Source organism: Drosophila grimshawi, unplaced genomic scaffold (genome assembly GCF_018153295.1).
Source record: "Drosophila grimshawi isolate 15287-2541.00 unplaced genomic scaffold, ASM1815329v1 contig_44, whole genome shotgun sequence".
Lineage (NCBI taxonomy): Eukaryota > Metazoa > Arthropoda > Insecta > Diptera > Drosophilidae > Drosophila > Drosophila grimshawi.
The window spans coordinates 10,022,407-10,044,821 of NW_025063240.1; the positions used below are offsets into that span (position 1 = coordinate 10,022,407).

The 22,415-nt window shown below is 41.3% G+C and overlaps 4 protein-coding genes and 1 non-coding gene across 5 annotated transcripts; 2 read left to right on the forward strand and 3 right to left on the reverse strand.

Annotated features, from left to right (window-relative positions):
• Positions 1-8,446: 8,446 nt before the first annotated feature.
• On the reverse strand, positions 8,447-8,528 carry Trnas-aga. The gene has a single exon. It is a non-coding gene; the product is annotated as a tRNA-Ser (tRNA).
• A 5,239-nt stretch (positions 8,529-13,767) lies between these two features.
• Positions 13,768-15,683, forward strand: LOC6556662 (probable cytochrome P450 316a1). The gene is made up of 4 exons (XM_032739480.1): positions 13,768-13,924; positions 13,986-14,418; positions 14,609-15,150; positions 15,213-15,683. The coding sequence occupies exons 1-4, from the start codon at positions 13,768-13,770 to the stop codon at positions 15,542-15,544; spliced, it is 1,464 nt and encodes a 487-aa protein (XP_032595371.1). The 3' UTR covers positions 15,545-15,683.
• A 74-nt stretch (positions 15,684-15,757) lies between these two features.
• On the reverse strand, positions 15,758-18,394 carry LOC6556767 (cytochrome P450 4d8). The gene is made up of 4 exons (XM_001984654.3): positions 18,116-18,394; positions 17,026-17,482; positions 16,198-16,778; positions 15,758-16,138 (listed from the first exon to the last, which is right to left on the reverse strand). The coding sequence occupies exons 1-4, from the start codon at positions 18,270-18,272 to the stop codon at positions 15,777-15,779; spliced, it is 1,557 nt and encodes a 518-aa protein (XP_001984690.1). The 5' UTR covers positions 18,273-18,394; the 3' UTR covers positions 15,758-15,776.
• On the forward strand, positions 18,281-19,228 carry LOC6556720 (cytochrome P450 4d8). Its single transcript, XM_001984653.2, has 4 exons — positions 18,281-18,303; positions 18,347-18,383; positions 18,504-18,933; positions 18,993-19,228. Exons 1-4 carry the CDS (start codon positions 18,281-18,283, stop codon positions 19,211-19,213), a joined length of 711 nt encoding a protein of 236 aa, XP_001984689.1. The 3' UTR covers positions 19,214-19,228.
• Positions 19,229-20,954: 1,726 nt separating this feature from the next.
• Positions 20,955-22,415, reverse strand: LOC6556684 (carboxypeptidase B). Its single transcript, XM_001984652.3, has 2 exons — positions 21,607-22,415; positions 20,955-21,547 (listed from the first exon to the last, which is right to left on the reverse strand). The coding sequence occupies exons 1-2, from the start codon at positions 22,332-22,334 to the stop codon at positions 21,124-21,126; spliced, it is 1,152 nt and encodes a 383-aa protein (XP_001984688.1). The 5' UTR covers positions 22,335-22,415; the 3' UTR covers positions 20,955-21,123.

Consider the following 22,415-nt stretch of genomic DNA (forward strand, 5'->3'; position numbering starts at 1 on the left):
GGCGACTACGGAGACGGTTAAAAGTCAGCCAACGGACGCGACATTGACATTCAATTGGTGCCAGGACGAAGGACGATGATATCCCAGTTGTACTGCTACTGTGAACTCTGATGCTCATTATACGCATATTCATTTGACACTTTTATTGGCACAGCTGTCCACCGCTGATATTTCACGCTTTCCTGCCAGGGGAGGGGCCCGGGTACTTTTGGCCAAATTAAATGCGTAATGCTGTGAGCTCCATTTATGCGGGTCATTTTATAGCCAGAAACGGATGCGGATGCGGTAACGGATATACCGATAAGGCCATTAAATTTTTGCAGCACTTTTGCTGTTTTCCCATAAACTGGTTGCCACATCACTCAGCCATCAGCACCACCAACGCCCGAAGCACTCAGCCAATTACGCAAATAAAAGAAAAATACACTCTCTGCTCTCTCGTCTGCTACTTATGTGGAAACGTGTCAAAGTGCTGAAAAATGCAACAGCTTTTACAACCGAGTGTGTGGGTGGGCCACAGGAGTGGCTCATTAGGCGTGTTGGCCTGCCCCCAAGGTGTTGCTGGGTAAATTGTGTGGAAAAACGAGCACACTAAGCCCACAGTCATTCTCAAAAATTTAATGCGCATTCGACTATGATATTTTTTGTGCAACAAAAAAGATATAAATATATTTGCCCCAAATTGTATGATTCCACTTTCACAATCGCTTAATTAAAGCCCTGCGAGCTGTGGGCGATTTTCATCATTGTCAGCAGTCTGGTAAAAGTCCAATTGTCGCCAAGCAGCGCAGCTGTTTCAAATGCTGTCCCCAAAAACAGCATGTCGTCCTCGTAGCTGTCCTTGCCCGTCGTCCAGGCGCATATCCTGCGGCTGATTAAAATCTATTAGAGTCAAAGAGATGTAAGACACTGCGTCGGCCTCCTGAACACTGAGTGGGTGGCTAACTGGGTGGCTGTTTGGCTGCTTTGGCCAATGACTTGGCATGTAAATGTCGACGCAATTGAAATGCATGCGGCGGAAACTTCCAACTTGCTATAACTTAAATACATAATACATACAATAAGCATTACGGGTTTCTCATTAGGTTCGACAAGCAGTCAACATTAAGTAGCAAATAAAAGTAAGCGAAATTGCCTAATATATATTTTATTGGGAGTTTCAAGAAACCCCAATATTTTCCATAGATTTCTAAGTCATTCTTCTCCATCTTAATAATTTATTTCAATAAATTTGTATTCCCTTTTAATGTTACCATTAATAATCATTTGTATATTCATTTGTGTTATATATCAGCATTATATTCTGCACGTTTTCAATAACAACATGTACACTTTTTGCTATCTATAAAAAATAAACTTAATATGTAAGGGTATTCAAGTGCTATTTGTTGTTGCAGGCATTGCGGTCCTGCCAAAAGTCGCACACAAAAACTTTGAGAGCAAAGTTTTTAACGGAAATTGTGCAGCTGTTTTGTGTGCGACGACAACGATGTAAAAAGAGGGTGAGAGGCTGAGTAGGTGTGAGAGGGGGGAGGAGGAGGAGGGTAGCACTTGTTGGCTACCCAACCTACAACTTTATAGATATTTAGATGTAGTAGAAAGAAAAGCGTCTTACAAAATTTGTTGAATTTTAATTCAATGGCAAGGCTGAAAGTGGCGCTCGTTACAAGTGTTACTGTGAGTGCGAGTGTGTGTGTGTGTGTGTATGTGTGTGTGTACTCGAATATGGCATATAAACTTATATATGTACCTATATGTTCCTATCGTTATCGAGCATGTGCCAACATGTGCCGCCTCTCAATATGAATTTTCATGATTAAAGCGCGTGTCGCTTGGCAATTTTATCGCTAAAAGACAGCTCCGGAACGTCGCCGTTTCGTGGGTTTGAGGTTCGATTGAGAATTTTCTTATAAATTATCGTTGGCAACAAATGTGTCCACACAGCCATTGGCACGCATGCATAATAAAGTGATTTTAAAGGGCACTTTTTGAGGGCTTGCGTAAAATGTTCCATTTGCGTGGCGCTCTGAGTGGGGCACTCAACTTTATTGGAATCGAAAGTTGGATGGGGTTCAAAATGCTCGAGCACATGTGCGCCGAGCTCTAATGTAACTTGGCTTTAACAATTCATTAAAATTTCATATAAATGGTGCAGCAATAGCCGCATCAGAGCGCATTACATCGCATCAACTCGTTGCGAGCTGAGTAAAGTAATCCACTTTGTTATTAACTGCTATTTACAAATGTGCATCTAGTGCCAGGGAATACAGGACAATACAATATCAAAATATATTAAATGCAGCGCAAAAGCGTCAAGTCATAAACTGCTCATCAGTCTTGGGTCTACAGTTGGCTAGCCATTCCCCCCAACCCCCCCAACCCCTCTTGGCTGTAATTATGCGCGTTGCTGTTGCAAAAACTTAACTATCACTATCACAACTCATTCTCGTACTCGTGCTCATCCTTGTTGTCATTGTCTCGACGCGCAGCAGGAAGCGCCAAAGCACCGCAGGGCAGATGGCAACTGGTAGCTGTTGGTTGCTGGTTGCTGGTTGCTGGTTGCTGGCTGCTGGGTTGGTAGTGGTCTGGAGAGGGGTCCTTTTGACGCTGATAATGCAATTTCCGCGTACAGCGCGTAATTTACTGTTATGCAATGTTTCATTTTATTTCTGCCCTCTGACTTTTGCAAAGCACAATTTTTTAAAGCGCCTCTGAGACAATCAACGCTAGTTGTTGCTATTTATCTACATAAAGTTAATTGAAAGCATTCAAATGCTGAGGGAACAGCGTACTGCCTTTTGGATCTGGCTGCTGCGTGATGTGTCAACATCTTTCGAATGCCACATAATCCCCAACATGCCGCCGCCTGGCCGCCTGGCTGCCTGCCCGCCTGGCTGCCTGGCTGACTGCATGTCCACTTTTATGTCCTTCTCATTCGTAGTCTTTATTACAAATTGGTTTTCTGCACTCGCTCGCATGTTTCGTGCGCAATTTGCAGCCCCAGTCAAATGAATATGGAAGCCGCAGGAAAAAATCGCCAGCACTCGACAAATGTACAACACAAAAATGGCAAAAAAGATAAAGAAAAAATTAAGAGAAAAAATAGTAAATTGCAGCCGGCAAACGTAGAGTAACCCACACGTGGTAAATCCAGGAAAAATCTCCGTTCAATGTCGAGAAACGTGTTCACTTTGCACGTTAACGAACTGAAATCGAAAGTTTTGGTTGCGGTCAGCGTGGGTATTGTCAAAGCCGTCTATTTGTCTATGGGTCCGTTGTCCCCCCATTCGTATCGTCGTCCTTGTGCCTCCCACAGTAGTGACTGTCAGATTGAATGGTTTATGTGCGACACCTTTGACCGGTCAGGTCGAGTTGCCAGCAATATAAATTAAACCTGCCGCTGGAAGCTGAACAACTTTAAGCCATATCCCAAAATCGTTTCACTGAGATAAAAAATGCTCGAATCTTTGGACGGAATGTGGTTTTATCATTCATTCTAACAAGTTGGCTGAAATTGTATATTTTACTTCAGAATCTTTGTCTCTTAAGCTTGAGAAGGGAAATTTCTTGAGCGAAGTTGATTGTGCATTTTCGAATGCTTCAATTTTAATTTAATTGAATGAATTATTCTTAATAAAATTAATAAGTTAACTTTCAGAAATATGCTTGTGATTCGAAAAGTATATTTTGATTAATCTTTCTTTTCGCCTGATCACATAAAAGGAATGTTTCGGTTCAGCTGCAATTTCCACCCTCAATTTCGGGTTTGCTTTTATTTGCCCAGGAAAAGTCACGTGGCATTCATAATTCTTAAAATGACGCCATCAGAAATTATGTAGCAATGCTAAGTGCACCCAAGCAGCGGCAGCTGCCCCAATGTCCCCTATCCTTCCCCCGCAGTTCTCCCTATCCCCCTTGCACTCGGACTTGTAGTACGTGACCAGCATTTGTCGCGCAGCAAAGTATGCTATGATTTTTGGACTCTCTCGAACAATGGCGAATTGATTTTGCCTTTTGGGGCAACTGCCGAAGCTGATTATGGAATTAAAACATATTTTTGCCGCTGCCAGAACTTAAAACTTTAAGTGGCAAAGGTTGTTACCGTACGTGACATTCTTCCGCTAGCCGAGTTTATCACACACACACACACATCAACACACACACACACACCAACACACACTCACACACAAAATGCGTTTCATTTCCATTGTTGGAAAAAAGAAGAAAACAAGTTTTCCATGTGTCAGAAAGAAATGAATAAGTAAGCGAAAACTACAAAGAAGTTAACTACAAAAGCGCACTGTGAAAGTGAACTTGGGTTACAAAGGCTTTCATTTGTGTGGGGGAGAGGAAGGAGCGTGGCAAGCAGATAAATAACATTGAATGCGAAAATACAGAGAAAAACGAAGAGAACGAACAAAAACGAATAAAAAAAAAATAAACAATACGCCTTTTGAAATGCTAAACGTGACACACACGCACACTCTGTGTGTCACTGTGGCCCGGAGGCACTCTTCACACTCTTCACACTCTGCCAGGACGCGCACAGGACTCGTGTATTTATTTTTATTAGCCACCTCCCCTTGCCAGGCGCACACCCCCTCCCCTCGTCGGCACGTCAGTTTATCTTGTTACTTTTGGCGTGCGCTCAGTGCCAAAAAACATTTATCTTGTCGTATTTATTTTGTAGCGCATTAATTTCGCCTCATGTTTGAAATGGGAATTGACTTATTTGCATTCTCTTTAATTCTTATGGCCATAAATAGGGGCTAAGAAAAAAGGCTGCCTTTTTTCTCCCCCGGAAGCTGGTTGGGGTTGCACAATAGCCACAGGTGCTACAAGTGTCAAAAATGTGATTGATGGAAAAGCTGTACAAAAATTATGAGATTTGTTCTGGGCCTCTTTATAAATAAAATAAAGACAATACTTTCAGATTGATTGATTTTAAGCAAATCTGTGGAATTTTGACAAGAATGTGAGATAAAATTATAAATTCATATAGAAATAAGTTTGTAGAGATTTTTACTAGTTACTTGCTTTTTAAAATTACTCAAAACTGTGCAGAAATGTTAAATCTCTTTAAACAATTGACTACATCTTTCCAATCGAAAAACCGATGACTCATTGTGTTATTTCATACTCATATACACACGACCAGTTTATATATTCGCTCTGTCGGCCGAAATGAAATAGCCACATTAACATGGCAATTCCAAATGAAGTTATTTGGGCAACTGGTTGCAGTTCACAACATGTAACAGCAGTCAAATGCATTTTTCATAAGGTAGACAACGATAGATTGCACACACACACACACATTCACAAGTCAAATTGGTGGAGTGAGTTGGGGTGTAGGCTTTTTGGCCAGTTTGAATACCTGCAGATCGACGGGGGCAACAGGACCGTCGCTGACAATGGCCAAAAGCGAACAATGTCAACTGAAATTGCGATTGCATTAAAACTCTATAAATACCAAAGTAACATGCAACAGCAGCAACAGTAGCAATCGCAACAACAGCAATAACAACAACAGCAGCAAGGACATGCTGATATTGCAACAACACAATCTAATCCGGTTATTGCATTTTAAATGCGGAACAAGCTTTCATTTGGTTAGCCCCACATCGCCGACAACAAGCGACGCGTTGAACGCCTGTCGTTCGGTTATGATTTAAGGTAGTCGGTGTTTCCTCGTTTTGCGGCACATAAACTCCATGACACCAGCCGAAAGTTGCAGCTCTACCTTGGATTAATATGAGTAATTTACTTATGCATATTTGACTGCGTTTTATTCATAATTTCTGCTCAGCTCAGCTAAGTCAAAGAGCTGTGCAACATTTTGTTATTTTTAATTTTTATCCTCGTTAGCTTTTCAAATTGTTTAACTATATATGTGGGTATATTATAAATTGGATTTTAAAGCTTGCCAGCTTTTAGTTACACAAAATTAGTTAGACTAGGTAAAGGTGGGTAAAACACGCACATTCAGTCGAAATTCGGATGCTAATGCGCTTATCTGCATAACAGGCAGCAGGCGAGCAAGCCGCAAGGCAACTCTTTTCAAAATGTAATGCAATTTCACAGTATATTAAACAGCTGGAGTCTGTGTGAGCTTAGGTCGTGCAACAGTTGCTGCTGCTGCTGTTTGCCACCGCAAATCGCAAACAAATTGCAAGAACACTTTGCCAGTTTAAGATACCAAGTGGCAAGTGGCAAGTGGCAAACAAGCCGGCAGCATCTGGCGACCGCCACAAGGTGAAAAGCCAATCATAAGTGAGTGCCAGAGTGAGTGTGAAGGTGATAGTAAGTGGGTGTGGGTGTTCTCATGAACTGGCAGAATGGTTAATCAATTGCTCACATTTTGTGCACAAATCAAATTACAAAACTTGCCACACCTTCTTTTATTCGCGTTTGCTCAAAAGTTCTCTGCAAGTTCAACTTTTGCTCAATTTGATTTTTCACAAAGCATGCAAAAAAATAAATAAAAATAAAATAAAGAAGAAAATGCGAAGATCAACTTTTAACTTTTTACCTGCGTTCTGCGTTTTCTTTCTTTTGCCTGTCGTTAAACAAACTTATCCAATAAAAGTTTGTCAACATTGATTTAAAGCTGAGACGAGCGCATATATCAAACAAAAAAATAAGGCGGCAGTTGGCCCACTTGCTGCCTGTTTGTTCTTATCTCGTTTTCAAAATGTGGCTACTGATACTGGATTTAGCAGACTGTCACAATAGTAAAATTCTGAAAATCAATAGATTTGTAATGTGATTTATTAGTTCTGAAATTTAATTTCTATAAAATAACAAATAAAGTTAAACCCTAATCGGGAGTGCTTAACTACAAAAATATGAATACATATATATACATACATATATATGTAATTCTTTACATATATATCTGTAAGCCATGGCAGCTCTGGATTTCTCACAATTATTCACATAAAAATGCCACTTATTATACACTTAAGCCAGCTTTTGCAGCTTTCGTTTCAGCCAGGACAACAAAAAGTGTTAAGCTTTGGCGCATAAGTAGGAATAGTCCCGGCCGAATGCTGCCAACGGGCAAAAGTTTCCATTGCAACACCATTTTGTTGCCATTGTTGTTCCTGTTTTTGTTTTTGTTTCTGTTGCTAAAGAAGTGCATTTACAGTTATGTGGAGAGCTGAAACTGCAGCTTCTTGATGCACATCTACTTAATACTTTAATAGTTGCAAAAGTTTGTCCGGCGTTCGCTTAAGTAGCTGTTACTTTGCTTGCTGAACTGTTTCGTTTCATTTCGTTTTGTTTTGTTTGTTTTTGTGTTGATATTCTGCAGCCTGGTTGGTGTTTGTTCTGCGCGGGATACCATCTTTAGGTAGTGCTTAAAATAACTGTAAAACTGCCAACATAAATCTAGCCACAACATCTTTTATGTTTGCACTAGTCAAAAACTTAATGTTAATGCTATTTGCGTCGGCCCAGCACGTGAGCTGACGCATCCAGCATCCAGCAAGGATACACCACAGATCTCTGGCAATTCTCTGTTAGCTTTAAGACGAGATTAAAAAGTTAGGGCAACAAACGGCAAATTGACGTGCTTGTTTGTTTTTTTTTTGTTGTGTATATTGAATAAAAAGTAAAATTGTGTTTGGCATATTAAACGAAAATCATTCGAAAATCGAAAGCAAATCTTCGTCTCAGCTTCATTTCATTTCCAAATCCACCCCGCCGTCTGGGCCAATGTCGAAAAGTGATTTTTCTTGTTGGACTTTCGGCTTAGCGACGGAGCAACGTCTGCGATTTTTGGATAATAAGTTGACAAAGTTGACGGGGAACGGAAATCCAGTCGATTGATCGAATGTACAAATAAAGCAATCGGCAATTGTTACCATTCAATGTTTGTAATTGTGCATGAAATGATTTTAAATAGCGCAATTCGTTGATACTTAGCTGAATTTAGTTTTTAAATCGCTTTGGTTTCATTTCGAAAGTATATCAACTGTTTTCAAATTCATTCAATTTATTATCATTAAATATTTCTCAAATTTCATAAACAAACACACTAAATACAATTGATTTCTTTCGCTTATTTTGAAATTCGTCCTTTTTTTTTGTTATACAATCACCTGTCAATTGCATTCTTGTTGAAGTGCAAACTGTTTGCTTGGCACCATTTTTCTGGTGCCATTTGATACTGTTGACATTTAATTATTACTGTAAAATACACGAAAATATTTTAAATAAATATTTTACTCACCGCAATATGCTATAATTCAAGCTTAAATTAAACGCGCTGCTGCGCACCAGAAAGCAAACCGCATTATTTTGTCACATACCAAAATGTTCCAGTGACAAGAATAACAAAATTACATGTGAGGAGGTGCTCTTAAAAGTACCAAAACTGATAAATATAGTTTTTATGTATATAAATAAAATTAAAAGAAAATAAAGTCAATGGACTTCCTCTCGCAGCCGGTAGGATTCGAACCTACGCTCCCAGAGGGAATCTGATTTCTAGTCAGACGCCTTAACCGCTCGGCCACGGCTGCTGTTGCAAACCGATCAAAATAATTCAGCTATTTTCAAGATACAATAACAATTAAAGCTATCTGTTTATTTATAGATAATAAAATATATGCATGCATAAAAATAAATGAGATAATAAATTAATTGGCTGTTGATAACGTTGATCATTTTAATCAACTTTCAAAATAAGATAGCTGCTTAAGCTATACACATAATTAACAATAGTCTACTTTTAAAGCACATCTCGCAAATGAAAACATTATATTCATAGCAATAAATTGTACTATATTGCCACAAAAGTGTCCATCGAATTTGCCGTTGCTAATGAGCCAAACGCAATGCAAATTGATAGCACTTTTTGTGTGTGGGCGAAGCGGGGGGAAGGGAGGGTTGGCTTAAGGGATTAGCATCATTATGCGCAGTTTATTTGTTGACATGGTGGATAGCTAGCTGCTGGTAGTACTATATTTATGTCGGTGGTGTAAAATGTAATTTCATGTAATTGTTTTTAATTTCCATGCATTTATAATTCATTCAACATTCGCGGCTCGCGTTTAGCTGCCGCGGCTCTTGAGTGTCATGAAAAGCTCATTTACTTTGTGCCACATAAATTAACAACCAGCCGCCCGTTTCGCCTGCAGGTTATGAGTGTCGAGTGGCCAAGTGTCGGAGTGTTGTGTTGTCTACTTCAAAAAGCCAAAACGCTACAACGTGGCGTATGCGCAATGCGCTAATGAGGCGAGTTTTTTTTGGGCGCCGCACCCTCCTCTGTAATTATGCAAATTTTTAATGAGTGTGAAAATTATATTTCGACGCAACACGTGCCTGTCGGCCAGTTGCTGAAACTGCGTCTCCTGCTGTTGACTGACTGGGCCACCTGACAGAGCCATCATTGACTGCGGCTAATTCCATTCAGCAGCTTTGGTAAGCACTTTCACTCCTGCTGCTGCTGCTGCTGCTGCTGCTGACACTCCATCTTTACTCTTTGCAAATCCGGCTCATGTGCGAGCCAGTTAACTGACTGCTGCTTGTAACGTCATCTGCTCTTTAGATTTAAACGGATTTTGTAAAACAAAACATGAATCTGCACTTTCAAATATGGCGAGTGTCGAATGACGAATGGCTGAAAGCCGATTTGATAAAAGCGTCGCACGCTTTGTCAGTTGGCCTATTCAAGTGTCCATATGCTTTAAGGGAAAACGATTTTCCGTAAACAGTTAAATTGTACAGAAAATATGTATAACAAGGTAGCTGAATGAGTGAACGGATTAGAATTATTTCAATGGGTTTGTCTACTTAGTTTATAATGGAAATCACTTAAAATGTCAATTGTTGATCATAAAACCAAGTCGATTGAATGCATTATGCTAAATGGTTTCTTAAATTGGCAATTAATTTAATAATAATTCCCGTGTGGTTCACCTGAGTTTATTAAGCCCATTGCCAAACAACAAAAAATAATATTGAAAAAGTGACACGCTTTAAGTGTCAATTCGTATAAAATGCAATTGGTTATAAATAGTTTTTGGCCAGAAAATCCGCAGCAATATGCGATTTTACGACAATACTCGTATATTGCAACTGTCTTTTTCAATTAATACAAATGCCACACGCACAGACACATGCAAAACAATATTCAGCGTTTCGCTTAAAATGCAGATGCAAATTTTTGCGGCAGCTTTTCGCAAACAGATTGTAAACAAATAAATGCCGCCAGCAGATATACAAAGACAGATGCACAGATATAGTCACACATACACACACACACCGACACACACACACAAGTGATGCATTGAGTGGTCAGCGTTGTGGCAATTTGCAGTTGGATTCAGGACATCGCCTGGGGGCCATTGGCACAGTGCCTGCAAATTGTGAAATGCGCTTGACTTTCCACATTTTATTCGACTTACATATATGAATGCATACTTCATGAGGTGTGTGTGTGTGTGTGTGTGTGTGTGTGTGTGTGTGTGTGTGTGTGTGTGTGTGTTTGTGTGTGTGTATATATTATTATATCGCATGCATATGCATAGTGTACATTTGCTCTGGCAACGTATTTCACACTTAAGTGGTTAAATTGGCTGTGATAAATTGTCGCGCAGTCAAAGTTGTTGCCACAGTTGCGCCGCGGGGCACCTTAAGTCGCAGTGGAGCTCTGTGTGTGGCATAAGCCCATAAGGATATGAGTGCCATGAGTGCTTATTCATGGTATATTCACTCTCTCTCTCTCTCACTCTCTCTCTATTTATTTATCTCTATCTTGTTGAGTGCCTGCTGCTGACAGTAATCATAACGCACGCATCAGCTTGTATTATTAGGGGCTGACTGACATATGACAACGGGGAATTAATATGCGGTGGTGTTAGTGAGTAACTTGGCTAAAAGTAATACCAAAATGAGACAAAAGTCAATGGCATAATGGCACATGGGCGTCAAAGTGTGTGTGGCATGCCTGTCTGCGAGTGATGGCAACCTTTTAGCTGCACAACCAAATTAAATGTCTAGCCAAATGTACTTAGGCAACAGACAGAGAGACAGACAGTCAGACAGTCAGATAGGCAGACAGTCAACCGACAGACAGAGTCAAGAGTCGACTTACAGTTCGTCTTGATTAACTGACAGCCACTGCAAGCAAACTGAGAGTGTCCTTAATCTAAACTTGGCTCAATTAGTGCAAGGCAACTGACACTAACAAAAACCAAAAAAAAAAAACAATACAAAACCAAAAGCACTTTGCTCAGTTTGCTCGAAGTTAGCAAATTCTCGCGCTTATCGCTCCATTGATATCAGACAGTGTTGATGTGCATATCATTTTTATGGGCATTTCATGCAAAATGCTTCCTGTCACCAACGACGCCAGCAACAACAACAGTCACTGTGAAAGTGATGACGAGTAGGCTCCAAGACAGCCACAGCGACTATCAAATGCCCTACGTGAATATAATTTCAGTCTATCGAATACTTTTATACATTATATAATTAATAAAGTTGTTTTAATACATCAGAAGTCTGAATAATATTTCAATTCAACACTTTGCTATAAGTTTATGTAACCATTTTAAGAGTATTGTCTAACTTTAATAGGCTGATTATTAATTACTGTATTGAAATGTAAATCAATTAAAAATGTAACTAATTGAAAAAGGAGCAGAATATTATCAAATATTCTAAAATAAATTGTTAAAGTTTTAATATGCTTTCCGAGTCTTTAGCTCAACTGTTATGTGCATAATTATTTTATTTAAATTTTTCAAATAAGAAACAGAGTATTGCCGAGTTCGTTGTCAATGGCAATGGCCTTTTTTTAGGCTCCTCATATATTTGACTCTTTTTTTTATGTCGTCGCTGCTCGTCGTGTGTCTTTTGCTGTCTCTAACTTGCCGGCTGACCGACTGCATTTGCAATTTATAAGCGTATATGTATGTACGGGTAACTAGTACTGTTGTATCTGTTGTTGTTTGTTGGTTGTTGGTTGTTGGTTGTTGCTGTTGGCTTCTTTTTGTAAAGCACAACTGCCTGCTGTTGTTCTTGCTGATGTGTCGCTTGCAATGGGAAACAATGGGAATGTGTATTGTTTTTATGTCTTTGTTTTTAATTTTTGCCCAGACAACAAACACACGTATTGCCTGCGATATTCGGCAGGCCGGTGAAGGGGATTTGCATTCTGTTTGCCATTTGCGTTTTTTGCGTTTGCCACTCGAAAGCCGCATGCAACAACAACAACAGCAGAACACAATAAGAATGGTCAGACTTTTGACTGTGTGTTGTTCTCTTAGTTTTCATTGTCGCCGCCGTTGTTGCATTTTTTTGGTAATTTGCATACGTGCGACTTTCAGAAGACGTAAGGACAACAGCGCCATTTCAGTTTGCTCCTGACATTGACGTATGAATTTACATTTACACGGACATATGTATGCAAGTTGGTATGTACATAAATGTTCAACCTGGGGTTCAACAAACCCAGAGTGCCACAATAAAAGTGGCTTCATTAGCCCAACATTAGCCACAAGAATGTTTAAAATGTGCTACACATTTCACACGATATTAAATTGTGCAGAAGGGAACTGTGGGCAATAGAAGCTACCTTAAAATGCTGCTGGACACATGGCCCTGTCCCTGGGCCGGGTACTGGCTAAAGTGCGTGTTTGTGCCATTAAAGTTTCATCAGTGCGGCAAAATGAGTGTAGAGAGAAGCAACAGCTAAGCGCCGCAAACCTCCCAAATCCCCAAAGCCCTCGCGGGCAGGACCGAGGAGTTGAAGGGTTTTGTAGCGCTGCTGCTGATATTGTCATTACATGCTTCGAGGATATTTCTGTGGCGTAACCGAGGCAAATGTACTTTTGACAGTTGGACTCTTGAAAGGGTTGACCGACAGCCCAAACAACACACAGCACACAGCACACACACACACACACACACACACACACACACACACATAAAACTTTACGCAAATGCAAAAGATTTAAATTTTCTAGCACTGAACGGCAACAGCTGCCATATGGAAATGCCGCTGGGGAAATTGTGGATGAGGCTAAAGCCACCCCCCAATCCATACAGCCCAATCTTTGAGACAGCTCCTAAATTGCTGGGCTTGCTTGTAATAGTTTTGGAAATGATTTTGCTAGCAGCAGCAATAAATGTTTGCGGAGTGTTTAAATATTTTATCAATGCGTACATTGTTAGCAGATTACACACAGTATCTGTGAATTTATTTGTATTCATTGCTATCAGAAGCACGTCTTGGCCAATCACGTTAATTGCTTATGCATACAAATGGGAAACAAGCTCATCAATTAAACAAAATTGATTGAAAACTAGTCAGGAAAATGTTTGCTACTCTAATTATGAGTGTCTTTAATTCAAAACATATCTAATTTTCAAAGTTCTTCAGTATATATCTTTGAGCTCATTTAAAATTTAAATGTTGCTAGCAGCTATAAATGTTGCTAGGCTGATGTTGCTGGCAACATTTTGTGGAACGTATCTGAAAGAACAAGAACCAGATTCAATTAATCGTAGATAATGTTCAATTATTATAATAAATGATATGTTTGTGTTGAATTGGTTGATACTTGCTTAACTGGTGGTCTCTGATCGGTTTCTAAAAAAAGACTGCTACCTAAATATTTAAAATTTTATTGGTAGCGATACAAGCAAAAACACTTCAGATTGCCAGTGCCAAACAATGGTCAGCAATAAACTGGTTCTAATCTGCGGTGGCATATACGATTTGCAGCAGCTCGGCTTGTCACAGTTGACAAAATGATCTTGCCCAGCATTTTTGTGTGTTTCTGTCTGGCATCGGCAGTCAACTATTTTCGTACCCGTCGACAGCGTAAATTCATTACAAATCTCAAGGGACCCTTCAGCTTTCCCCTGACGGGTGCCTTGCTCAAGATTGTCCTACTCACACCGAAAAGTATGTAAAGTTCTCAACTATGTAAAGTCGTAGTATCCATTGGTTGTTCATTTTTCAATAGATTTTTTCAAGCGTAGCGCTGATTATCTTGGTAAATATGGTGCACTGACGCGTTGCTGGATCTTTGATCGACTTTTCATACCCGTCGCTGACTTGGAACTGGCAAAACAGCTGCTGCACAGTGAGTCGCATCTGGAAACGGGACAGAAACTGATGAGTGACTGGCTGGGTGACAGTGTGCTCATGTGCCAGCAAGAGCACTGGTCACAGCGTCACCAGCAAATAGCAGCACTCTTTAAACCGGAAAATATGTTGCAGTTGACAAAACTGTGCCAGCAACAGGCCAATCAACTCTGTCCACAACTCGTGCAGCAAGCAGAGACACGCGAGATATTCGATGTGTGGCAAATAGTGTCCGGCAATGTGCTGGACTTGATGTTAGCAACCACTTGTGGAGTGCAGCCCAGTGTCGAATATAAAAAGGCATTTACTGAGCAAGTATTGAATCTGAGCAGCCACAGTTGAAAACTGCACTGATTTAGATAACTGACAATTTAGAACAATGCTCAAAGCTATAAGCAGGAAAAATTGTCTTAAAACACTTATGTATCTAATCAATCAATTTCAATACTTTCCAATAAGTAATATTAATTGTATTTCTGTATTTCATTATTATTTTCACAGACTTACTGAGCTTTATAGAAATCGTTTTCTGAGCATTAAGTCGGCAAATCGCTTTACTTACTGGCTGGCATCTCCACTGAAGCGTCGTCGTCAAAGGCGACTCATTAAAGTGATCAACGCTGAGAATAAACAGATCGTCGAACAGTGTCGTCAACAACAGCAGACCAAAATGCCGATGAAGAGTGAAGTTTTCATAATAGATGAATTTGTGTCGACAACACCAAGCCGAGAACACCAATCGCTGCTGGATGTGCTCCTGGAATATGAGAAACTCACCGATGAGCAGCTGTGTTCCGAGTTGAATACCTGCAACTATTTGGGGTATACGTTGTGCAGCACAACGCTCTGCTTTGCCTTGATCCTCATAGCTCGTCATCCGGCTGTGCAGCAGCGTTGCCTGGAGGAGCTGCGTGCATCTCGCAGCGCTGAAGATGGGAATCTTCCAAGTCTGCCTTACCTGGATGCGGTTCTCAAGGAGGTTTTGCGATTGCATCCGCCACAGTTAATTGTGGGTCGTCAACTAAGCCAGGACTTTACATACAGTATGCTAACTTGCCAATTGAAAAAGAATATTGCTCTTAATCTCCCTTATATCTGTTACCAGCTCACTCTTTGGTTGGAGATGGTATTTTGCCTACTGGCGCCGAGATTTATATTAATCTCTACGAGCTGCAACGCTGTGAACAGCAGTACGGCAAAAATGCCCAACATTTTCAGCCAGAACGCTTTATGGACCATCCACCAGAGCTGCTCAGCTTTAGTCTGGGTCCTCGCAGCTGTCCTGCCCAGCAGTTCAGCCTGTCACTGCTGAAAACGCTGCTGGCGCCTCTGCTGCTCCAATTCGAGTTGCTGCCACATGGCGATGCAGTGCGTCCGAATCTGCGACTAATTCTCGGCTCACAGAATGGCTTTCTTCTAGCGCTAAGGCAACGCTAAGTAATCAAATCGAAACTAATATTATTAAACTAAATTAAACCCGTAGAAGTAAAACAATGTTCTAATTATATTAAATTTATATACATTTATCAGATTAATATACATTTGTAGTCCAGTTGAATTGAAAGTGGCCAGCTGAAACTACCTGATAACGTTGCAGGTCTCACTTTAAGTATAATGATATGAAAAGAAAAGAAAGAAATACCCGAGAAGTGAATATACGTGAAATACTTTATTTGGTTTCTCCGGTGGCATTGCGTCTACGCATGCCCATCTGGAAGCCATTGTCCGATCGCAGCACAATGTTGACCACAGGCTGAACTGGGTCACCCATTGGCAGCAGTTCGAATTCACGCACAATCTTCGCCAGCATCATCTTCATTTCCAATTGGGCAAACTTCTGGCCAATACAGTTCCGGGGTCCGGCACTAAAAGGCACATAGGCAAAGTTTGAGGAACGTTCGCCATTCTCGTGCCGCTCGGGCTTGAACAGTTCTGGCTCTGGGAAGTACAGGGCATCATTCTGCATGCCAATGATAGCGACTAGGATCTCTGCGCCGGCGGGAATGATACCATCACCCACCTTGGAGTGGGCTGTTGAGAGAGAGAGTTGTTCGAATGAAAGTAGAAAGTAAAGTTGTCTTCTCACTTACTGTACTTAAAGTCCGAATGCAATTTGCGTCCCAGCAGGGGCACTGGCGGAAACTGACGCAGTGACTCCTTCATGACACACTCCGTATACTTCAGTTCGCTGAGATCGCGTGTGGTGATCGTTCGGCTGCGATCGGTGCCAAGCACATGTAAAATCTCTGCCTGCATTTTATCCTGGACATCTGGATGCCTCGAGATACACCACAGGCAGAACGAAATCGCACTGGTTGTCGTATCATGACCCTCGAACATGAACGTGTCCACCTCCTCGCGGATCTCGTCGTTGCTCAACGGTCGTCCATCCACCTTCGCCTGCAGCAGCACATCCAGCAGAGCCATGCGACGCTTGCTGCCCACTTCATTGTCCACCTGGTCCTGGTCCTGGTCCTTGTCCAGCTGCTGCTTCTGCTCCAGCTCCTCCTGCAGGGCTTGGCGACGCTGCTCGATTACCTTGATGGTGAACTCGTGCATGGTTCGAATGAGCTTAATTTGACGCCATTTGAGATGCGGATGCGTCAGCGTGAAGAGCAACTCGAACTGCAGATAAGCGGACATAAAGCGCCAGGCCATCAGCGCAGTACATCTGACACGGAGATAAAATTATACATTATAAATTATACAGCTGGTTGTTGTGTAAATAAACTATCATAGCCAGTGATAAACCAAAGTTCAATTTACACCATAAAAATGTATATTCAGTCTTTGAACAGTGATTGAAAAGTGAATTATGATTATATGTCGACTATGCAAATGCAAAATATGCAAATAATAATGCAATTAATTTCTGATCACTGAAGCTAATTCAGTTGCCACTAAGGGTACACACTTACTCATTAACGGCATTTGCATAGGGCGTACTCTCCGCCAATTGGGCATTCACCTTGGTGCCCATTGCCGTTTCCGCAATGATGTCCAGCGCTGCCATGCAGATAAAGGGATACACATCGAAGATAGTTTTGCCATCGGCCTTTTGCTCTAAACGCTTAATGCAGATAGTCGACTGCTGATCGAAGACCTCCACAAACTGATCGAGTATCGAGAAGTGAAACGCTGGAGTGATGATCTTGCGACGCTGATGCCACACTTTGCCATCGCTGAGGAGAAGGCCATTGCCCAGCCACTGGCCAAGGAGCTTGTATACCGTATGCTTTACCAGGTGCTCCTGGTTGGCAAGTACCTGCTCGCTGAACTCCACATCGCTACTTACAATTTGCAGGCGATTAAAGATCCAGATTCGCTGCAAGCGTCCCAATTTTTCAAGATTCTTTTTGGCCTCTGATAAGAAACCTGCAAGGCGCGAGGAAGATTATCGGATTACTGTAGCTTGTTAATTTTTATTTATTGGCAGTATAATCCAAAGATCAATGAGTGAGTGCTTAAATTGTTTACAAACAGGTCTTTGTCGGAATGCAAAAAGTAAAAAGTAGGAAACAGATAACATTTAATTATAGCACTCACAATCAATAACATTTCGATTAGGGTTCTTTAAACCCATCAACTTATCAAATTGCAGATTGTTTGCATTCTTTCTGACCGAATAACGTGCATAGCCGAACTTAAATACTCAATTAATAAAACATTAATTTTTGATTAAATCAGCTGCATTTGCATCATTATCGAGACTTTACCACTAACGCAATTTATTAAAGAATATAAGTATGAATTTGTTGAGTTGGAATGATATTGCGAATTTAATCAATCAGCTAAGATTATTGCAGTTATTATAAATTTAATAATAACAATTTTGTTTTACACTTTTAGTACGGCAATTATATTATATAATTATTGCAATTTGCCACTGCATTAGCGCAATTCAACACAAGTACACTTGAAACATTTTTTATATGGCACGTTTAGCACGTTGCCCTACAAGGGTTGATTAGTTATCATTTTCGAGAGGTGATTATGCATAATACGTACTCTTTGGATTCAGTTTGAACACCCGATGCAGGGCACCAACTAAGGGCGGACAGAGGGGACCGGGCAGATTGGCGACCGCCTCCCGACTCCTTCGCTGGCCGCGATGGATGAGAATAGCTGCCGTCAGAAGAAACACGACTACTGCGATCAAGAGCATTTTGCACTATGAATCGATTCCAGCTAAATCGGTAAAGCTAAATCCAATGTTTTCCAATAATCTTATCTCCGCAGTGCAGCTGCTCTCTACGAGGGAACGCGGCGAACACTTGTGAGTTAAATCAGCGATTTGCACGAGTTGAGCACATTTTGTAGTATAAGTGTACTGAATGAATTATATTGAGTATGCTAATTGTTTTAAAATCCCGTTACGTTGAAATGTATCATCCAGGTAATCGAGCAGCGTCGTCAAGCCCTGCAGGAGGAGCTGGACAAGGACGAGGACCAGGACCAGGTGGACAATGAAGTGGGCAGCAAGCGTCGCATGGCTCTGCTGGATGTGCTGCTGCAGGCGAAGGTGGATGGGCGACCGTTGAGCAACGACGAGATCCGCGAGGAGGTGGACACGTTCATGTTCGAGGGTCATGATACGACAACCAGTGCGATTTCGTTCTGCCTGTGGTGTATCTCGAGGCATCCAGATGTCCAGGATAAAATGCAGGCAGAGATTTTACAGGTGCTTGGCACCGATCGCAGCCGAACAATCACCACACGCGATCTCAGCGAACTGAAGTATACGGAGTGTGTCATGAAGGAGTCACTGCGTCAGTTTCCGCCAGTGCCCCTGCTGGGACGCAAATTGCATTCGGACTTTAAGTACAGTAAGCGAGAAGACAACTTTACTTTCTACTTTCATTCGAACAACTCTCTCTCTCAACAGCCCACTCCAAGGTGGGTGATGGTATCATTCCCGCCGGCGCAGAGATCCTTGTCGCTATCATTGGCATGCAGAATGATGCCATGTACTTCCCAGAGCCAGAACCGTTCAAGCCCGAGCGGCACGCGAATGGCGAACGTTCCTCAAACTTTGCCTATGTGCCTTTTATTGCCGGACCCCGGAACTGTATTGGCCAATTTATCAAGATTCCTTTTGGCCTCTGAAAAGAAACCTGCAAGGCGCGAGCAAGTCAGAAGAATCACGACTGCTGCGATCAAGAGCATTTTGCACTATGAATCGATTCCAGCTAAATCGGTAAAGCTAAATCCAATGTTTTCCAATAATCTTATATCCGAAGTGCAGCTGCTCTCTACGAGGGAACGCGGCGAACACTTGTGAGTTAAATCAGCGATTTGCACGAGTTGAGCACATTTTGTAGTATAAGTGTACTGAATGAATTATATTGAGTATGCTAATTGTTTTAAAATCCCGTTACGTTGATGGGAATGACCAGAATTGAGTCATTTGGCTGAACTTGTTTCGTTTTTTTGTTTTTTAAGTAATTTCCGTTAGAGACGCTCTGGCGGAAATTAAAACATTTGCAGTGCTCGTCAGATAACCAAGTTCTGGGCCTGGATGGATAGCTGCCAAGGCAGGCCAACTTCGCGGGCTGCCCTCGCAAAAAAAAACGAAAGAAAAAAAACTAATTAACAGTTGCTTCCTGAACGGGGGTCGAAGCAACTTTGACTTTGTAATGACATTTTCTGATATTATTTTAAATGCCAAAAGGGTCAGGCCCTAGAAAAATAACAACTTCAGTTAAATGCGTATAAATAAATGTAGTGTATTTTTTATATACATGTTTGTATCTAGCGTAAACCTGTTTTTAATTGTGCCACGCAAATGTGCATTTTCAATTTGCACAATGACTGTTATAAATAAAATACTGTAGAACTTTTTTTTTATGTGTATACCCTTGAAGAGGGTATTGAAATAGTTCCGTGAAGTGTGTAACGCATTGAAAGAAGCGAAGAAACAGTGTATTCTTGATTAGCATTAGTATAATCCACTTAATTGGATCAAAAAGCATTCAGATCGAACTATTATATTCTATGTTCTATAGCTCCCAAAGGATCTTTTTGTTATGCGTGCTATTATGCCCCAACATTTGGTTACTATATCATGTGGCTTTCATAGGAACAATCGGTCGCAATTTTTAAATCGAGTAAAATTTAGATGATGGCGAAGTGAATCCAGACTAGAAGCGTATGAAATCTTCGGTGTGCCTTAGATATAATCGTTTTCTTTGCTTTTTATTGTTCTTGCTTTTGTCTGGTTGCGTTGAAAAAAGATTTTCCACATTAATTTCTGCATATTAAAAATGCAATTTGTTGCGTTAATTGCAGCATGCGAAATGGATCAGACAATCGCAACGAGATAGCACAGACAGATCCCAGACCGCCCAGGGTTCTCCATATGGAGTGAGAAGATGCCGCCGTTGATAGCCATGGCAAACAAGCCATCCAACCAACCAACCCGCCAGCCAGCCACAGAGGCAGCCAGTGCGTCGCATTGTGGGTGTTTCCCCAGCCACGTGACTCCAGTCGCAGTGCAACCAAATGGTCCACTCTTTATCTGATTCAACTGCACTCTGCCCCTTTTCGCATTGAGTGCGTGTGGCATGGATTTAAATATACATATATTTTTAAATGGGAGACAGCTGATATTTCGGTTAAGGCGCCCAACTGTCAGAAATTGATATAAATGAAAGGATTCGCATGCAGCGAATGCAATTTATCAGCAATTAAAGTCGATTCGCACTTTAAGTGCGGGGTAACAGTTTCAACATAAGAGTTTTAATTAAAATGCGCACACAGCTCATAATATGTTTTATGTTGTCTAAAAGAAATTTGCTAAATTTATAATTGACTCTAAATATTCTTTTTTTTTAAATACTTTACAAGCTAATATAAAAATACATTTTATTTTCTATGTTCTACAAAATCCTAAGATTCAAATTTGTGATTGAATATTAAAACTTAATCAACTAAAAAAATAAGACAGCCATTTGGAATTTGTTTGGTCAAATACAGACAGACTTAATTTAAGTCAATACTGTCTCTAGTCGGGTTAGCTATTGGGACAATATTGTTATAGCCGTCAGAAGTAGTAGAATTTTAAAAATATTTGTTAGACTATACGTTGATGATGATCTAGTTTGACTAGTAGCAGATTCTGTTTCTGCACTTAGCGTCGGATAGTATTCAATGGCCTTTTCCGCCATGGCACTAATGCCCACCCACGATTCGTGGGCCAGCTCCTTGAGCAGCGTAGTTGGTGGCCAGAAATCGAAGGTGTTGCCATTTCGCTGTCCGGACAGTTCCAACGCATAGGAGAGCGGAAAGCCAATGGAATAGGCGTAGTCCAGGCTGGTGCCACCAAAAGGATCATTTAGGCTAGCCTGCTCATAGCTGAACATTGTGCCAGTCGCCTTGTGCATAGCCTCCGCTCCCGATTTGGCCACCTCACGCAGTTTAATGGCATTATCAGTGGGCACACTAAGCGATAAAAGATAGTTAACGATTTGCTAATCAGTTGGAATTATTGCTTTAGCTACCTCTTATAAGTCCAGGGATAGAAGACGGTTGTGTGATGGGAGTGCAAGGATATGTACATGAGTGCACGTCCTGTATCAACCAGTTCTTGCATTATATCCCTAACCGCTCGTGTCTCGGGCTCCGAGAAGGGTTCACTGCCCGCATAGTGCTCCTGACAGGGATCACTCTGTGCCGCATAGCCTGTTCGCCAGCCAATATCATAATTGCGATTGATGTTGGTGCCAAAGCAGTTGCCACCATTTGGGGAGCGAGTGCTGCGCCACCATTTATCGACGGTGCGGGAGTACGTATATCCATCCGGATTAACCAGTGGCATGACAATCCAATCGTAATCTCTTAACAAATGTCTATGCTCCTCCAGCCCAACAACCAATTGCTCGACGGCATATAAGGCAGCAACTGGCGTCAACCATTCGCGAGCATGTGCGCCGGCAACCACAAAAATTACTGGCTTCCCAGTGCGTCCATCACCATTCGTGATTGTGATGGTCTTCAGCGTGCGATTCTCATACGTTTTGCCCACGGTATGCAACACCACCCGCTGACTGTAATCATTTGCCAACTGATCCAGGTAATCCAACATGCCGTCATAGCTGTAGTAAACATCAGTGTTCAGTTTAGGTTCCAACTCAACTCTCGCCAGGCCAAGGGAGAGCGATAGATCGATGTGGGTTATCGATAAGATAAGCATGCATAGAGCACACAGCGTGTTATCGCCAAATAGCATTCTAAACAACTATTTCAGTTGGAGCCCAGCAGCGTTTTTCCAGTGATTCATTTTCATCTGTGCACGCAACGCTCACTGAAC

Bases quoted from the DNA above. Each gene is read 5' to 3' on its own strand.
- LOC6556662 (XM_032739480.1), top strand. From the start codon at position 13,768: ATGATCTTGCCCAGCATTTTTGTGTGTTTCTGTCTGGCATCGGCAGTC. The intron at 13,925-13,985 runs GTATGTAAAGTT...ATTTTTCAATAG, and splicing joins TGTCCTACTCACACCGAAAA to ATTTTTTCAAGCGTAGCGCT. The intron at 14,419-14,608 runs GCAAGTATTGAA...TTATTTTCACAG, and splicing joins TATAAAAAGGCATTTACTGA to ACTTACTGAGCTTTATAGAA.
- LOC6556767 (XM_001984654.3), bottom strand. From the start codon at position 18,272: ATGCTCTTGATCGCAGTAGTCGTGTTTCTTCTGACGGCAGCTATTCTC. The intron at 16,779-17,025 runs GTAAGTGTGTAC...TCTCCGTGTCAG, and splicing joins TATGCAAATGCCGTTAATGA to ATGTACTGCGCTGATGGCCT. The intron at 16,139-16,197 runs GTAAGTGAGAAG...CTCTCTCAACAG, and splicing joins GCATTCGGACTTTAAGTACA to CCCACTCCAAGGTGGGTGAT.
- LOC6556720 (XM_001984653.2), top strand. From the start codon at position 18,281: ATGAATCGATTCCAGCTAAATCG. The intron at 18,304-18,346 runs GTAAAGCTAAAT...TTATCTCCGCAG, and splicing joins AATCGATTCCAGCTAAATCG to TGCAGCTGCTCTCTACGAGG. The intron at 18,934-18,992 runs GTAAGCGAGAAG...CTCTCTCAACAG, and splicing joins GCATTCGGACTTTAAGTACA to CCCACTCCAAGGTGGGTGAT.
- LOC6556684 (XM_001984652.3), bottom strand. From the start codon at position 22,334: ATGCTATTTGGCGATAACACGCTGTGTGCTCTATGCATGCTTATCTTA. The intron at 21,548-21,606 runs GTAGCTAAAGCA...TTTATCGCTTAG, and splicing joins TATCCCTGGACTTATAAGAG to TGTGCCCACTGATAATGCCA.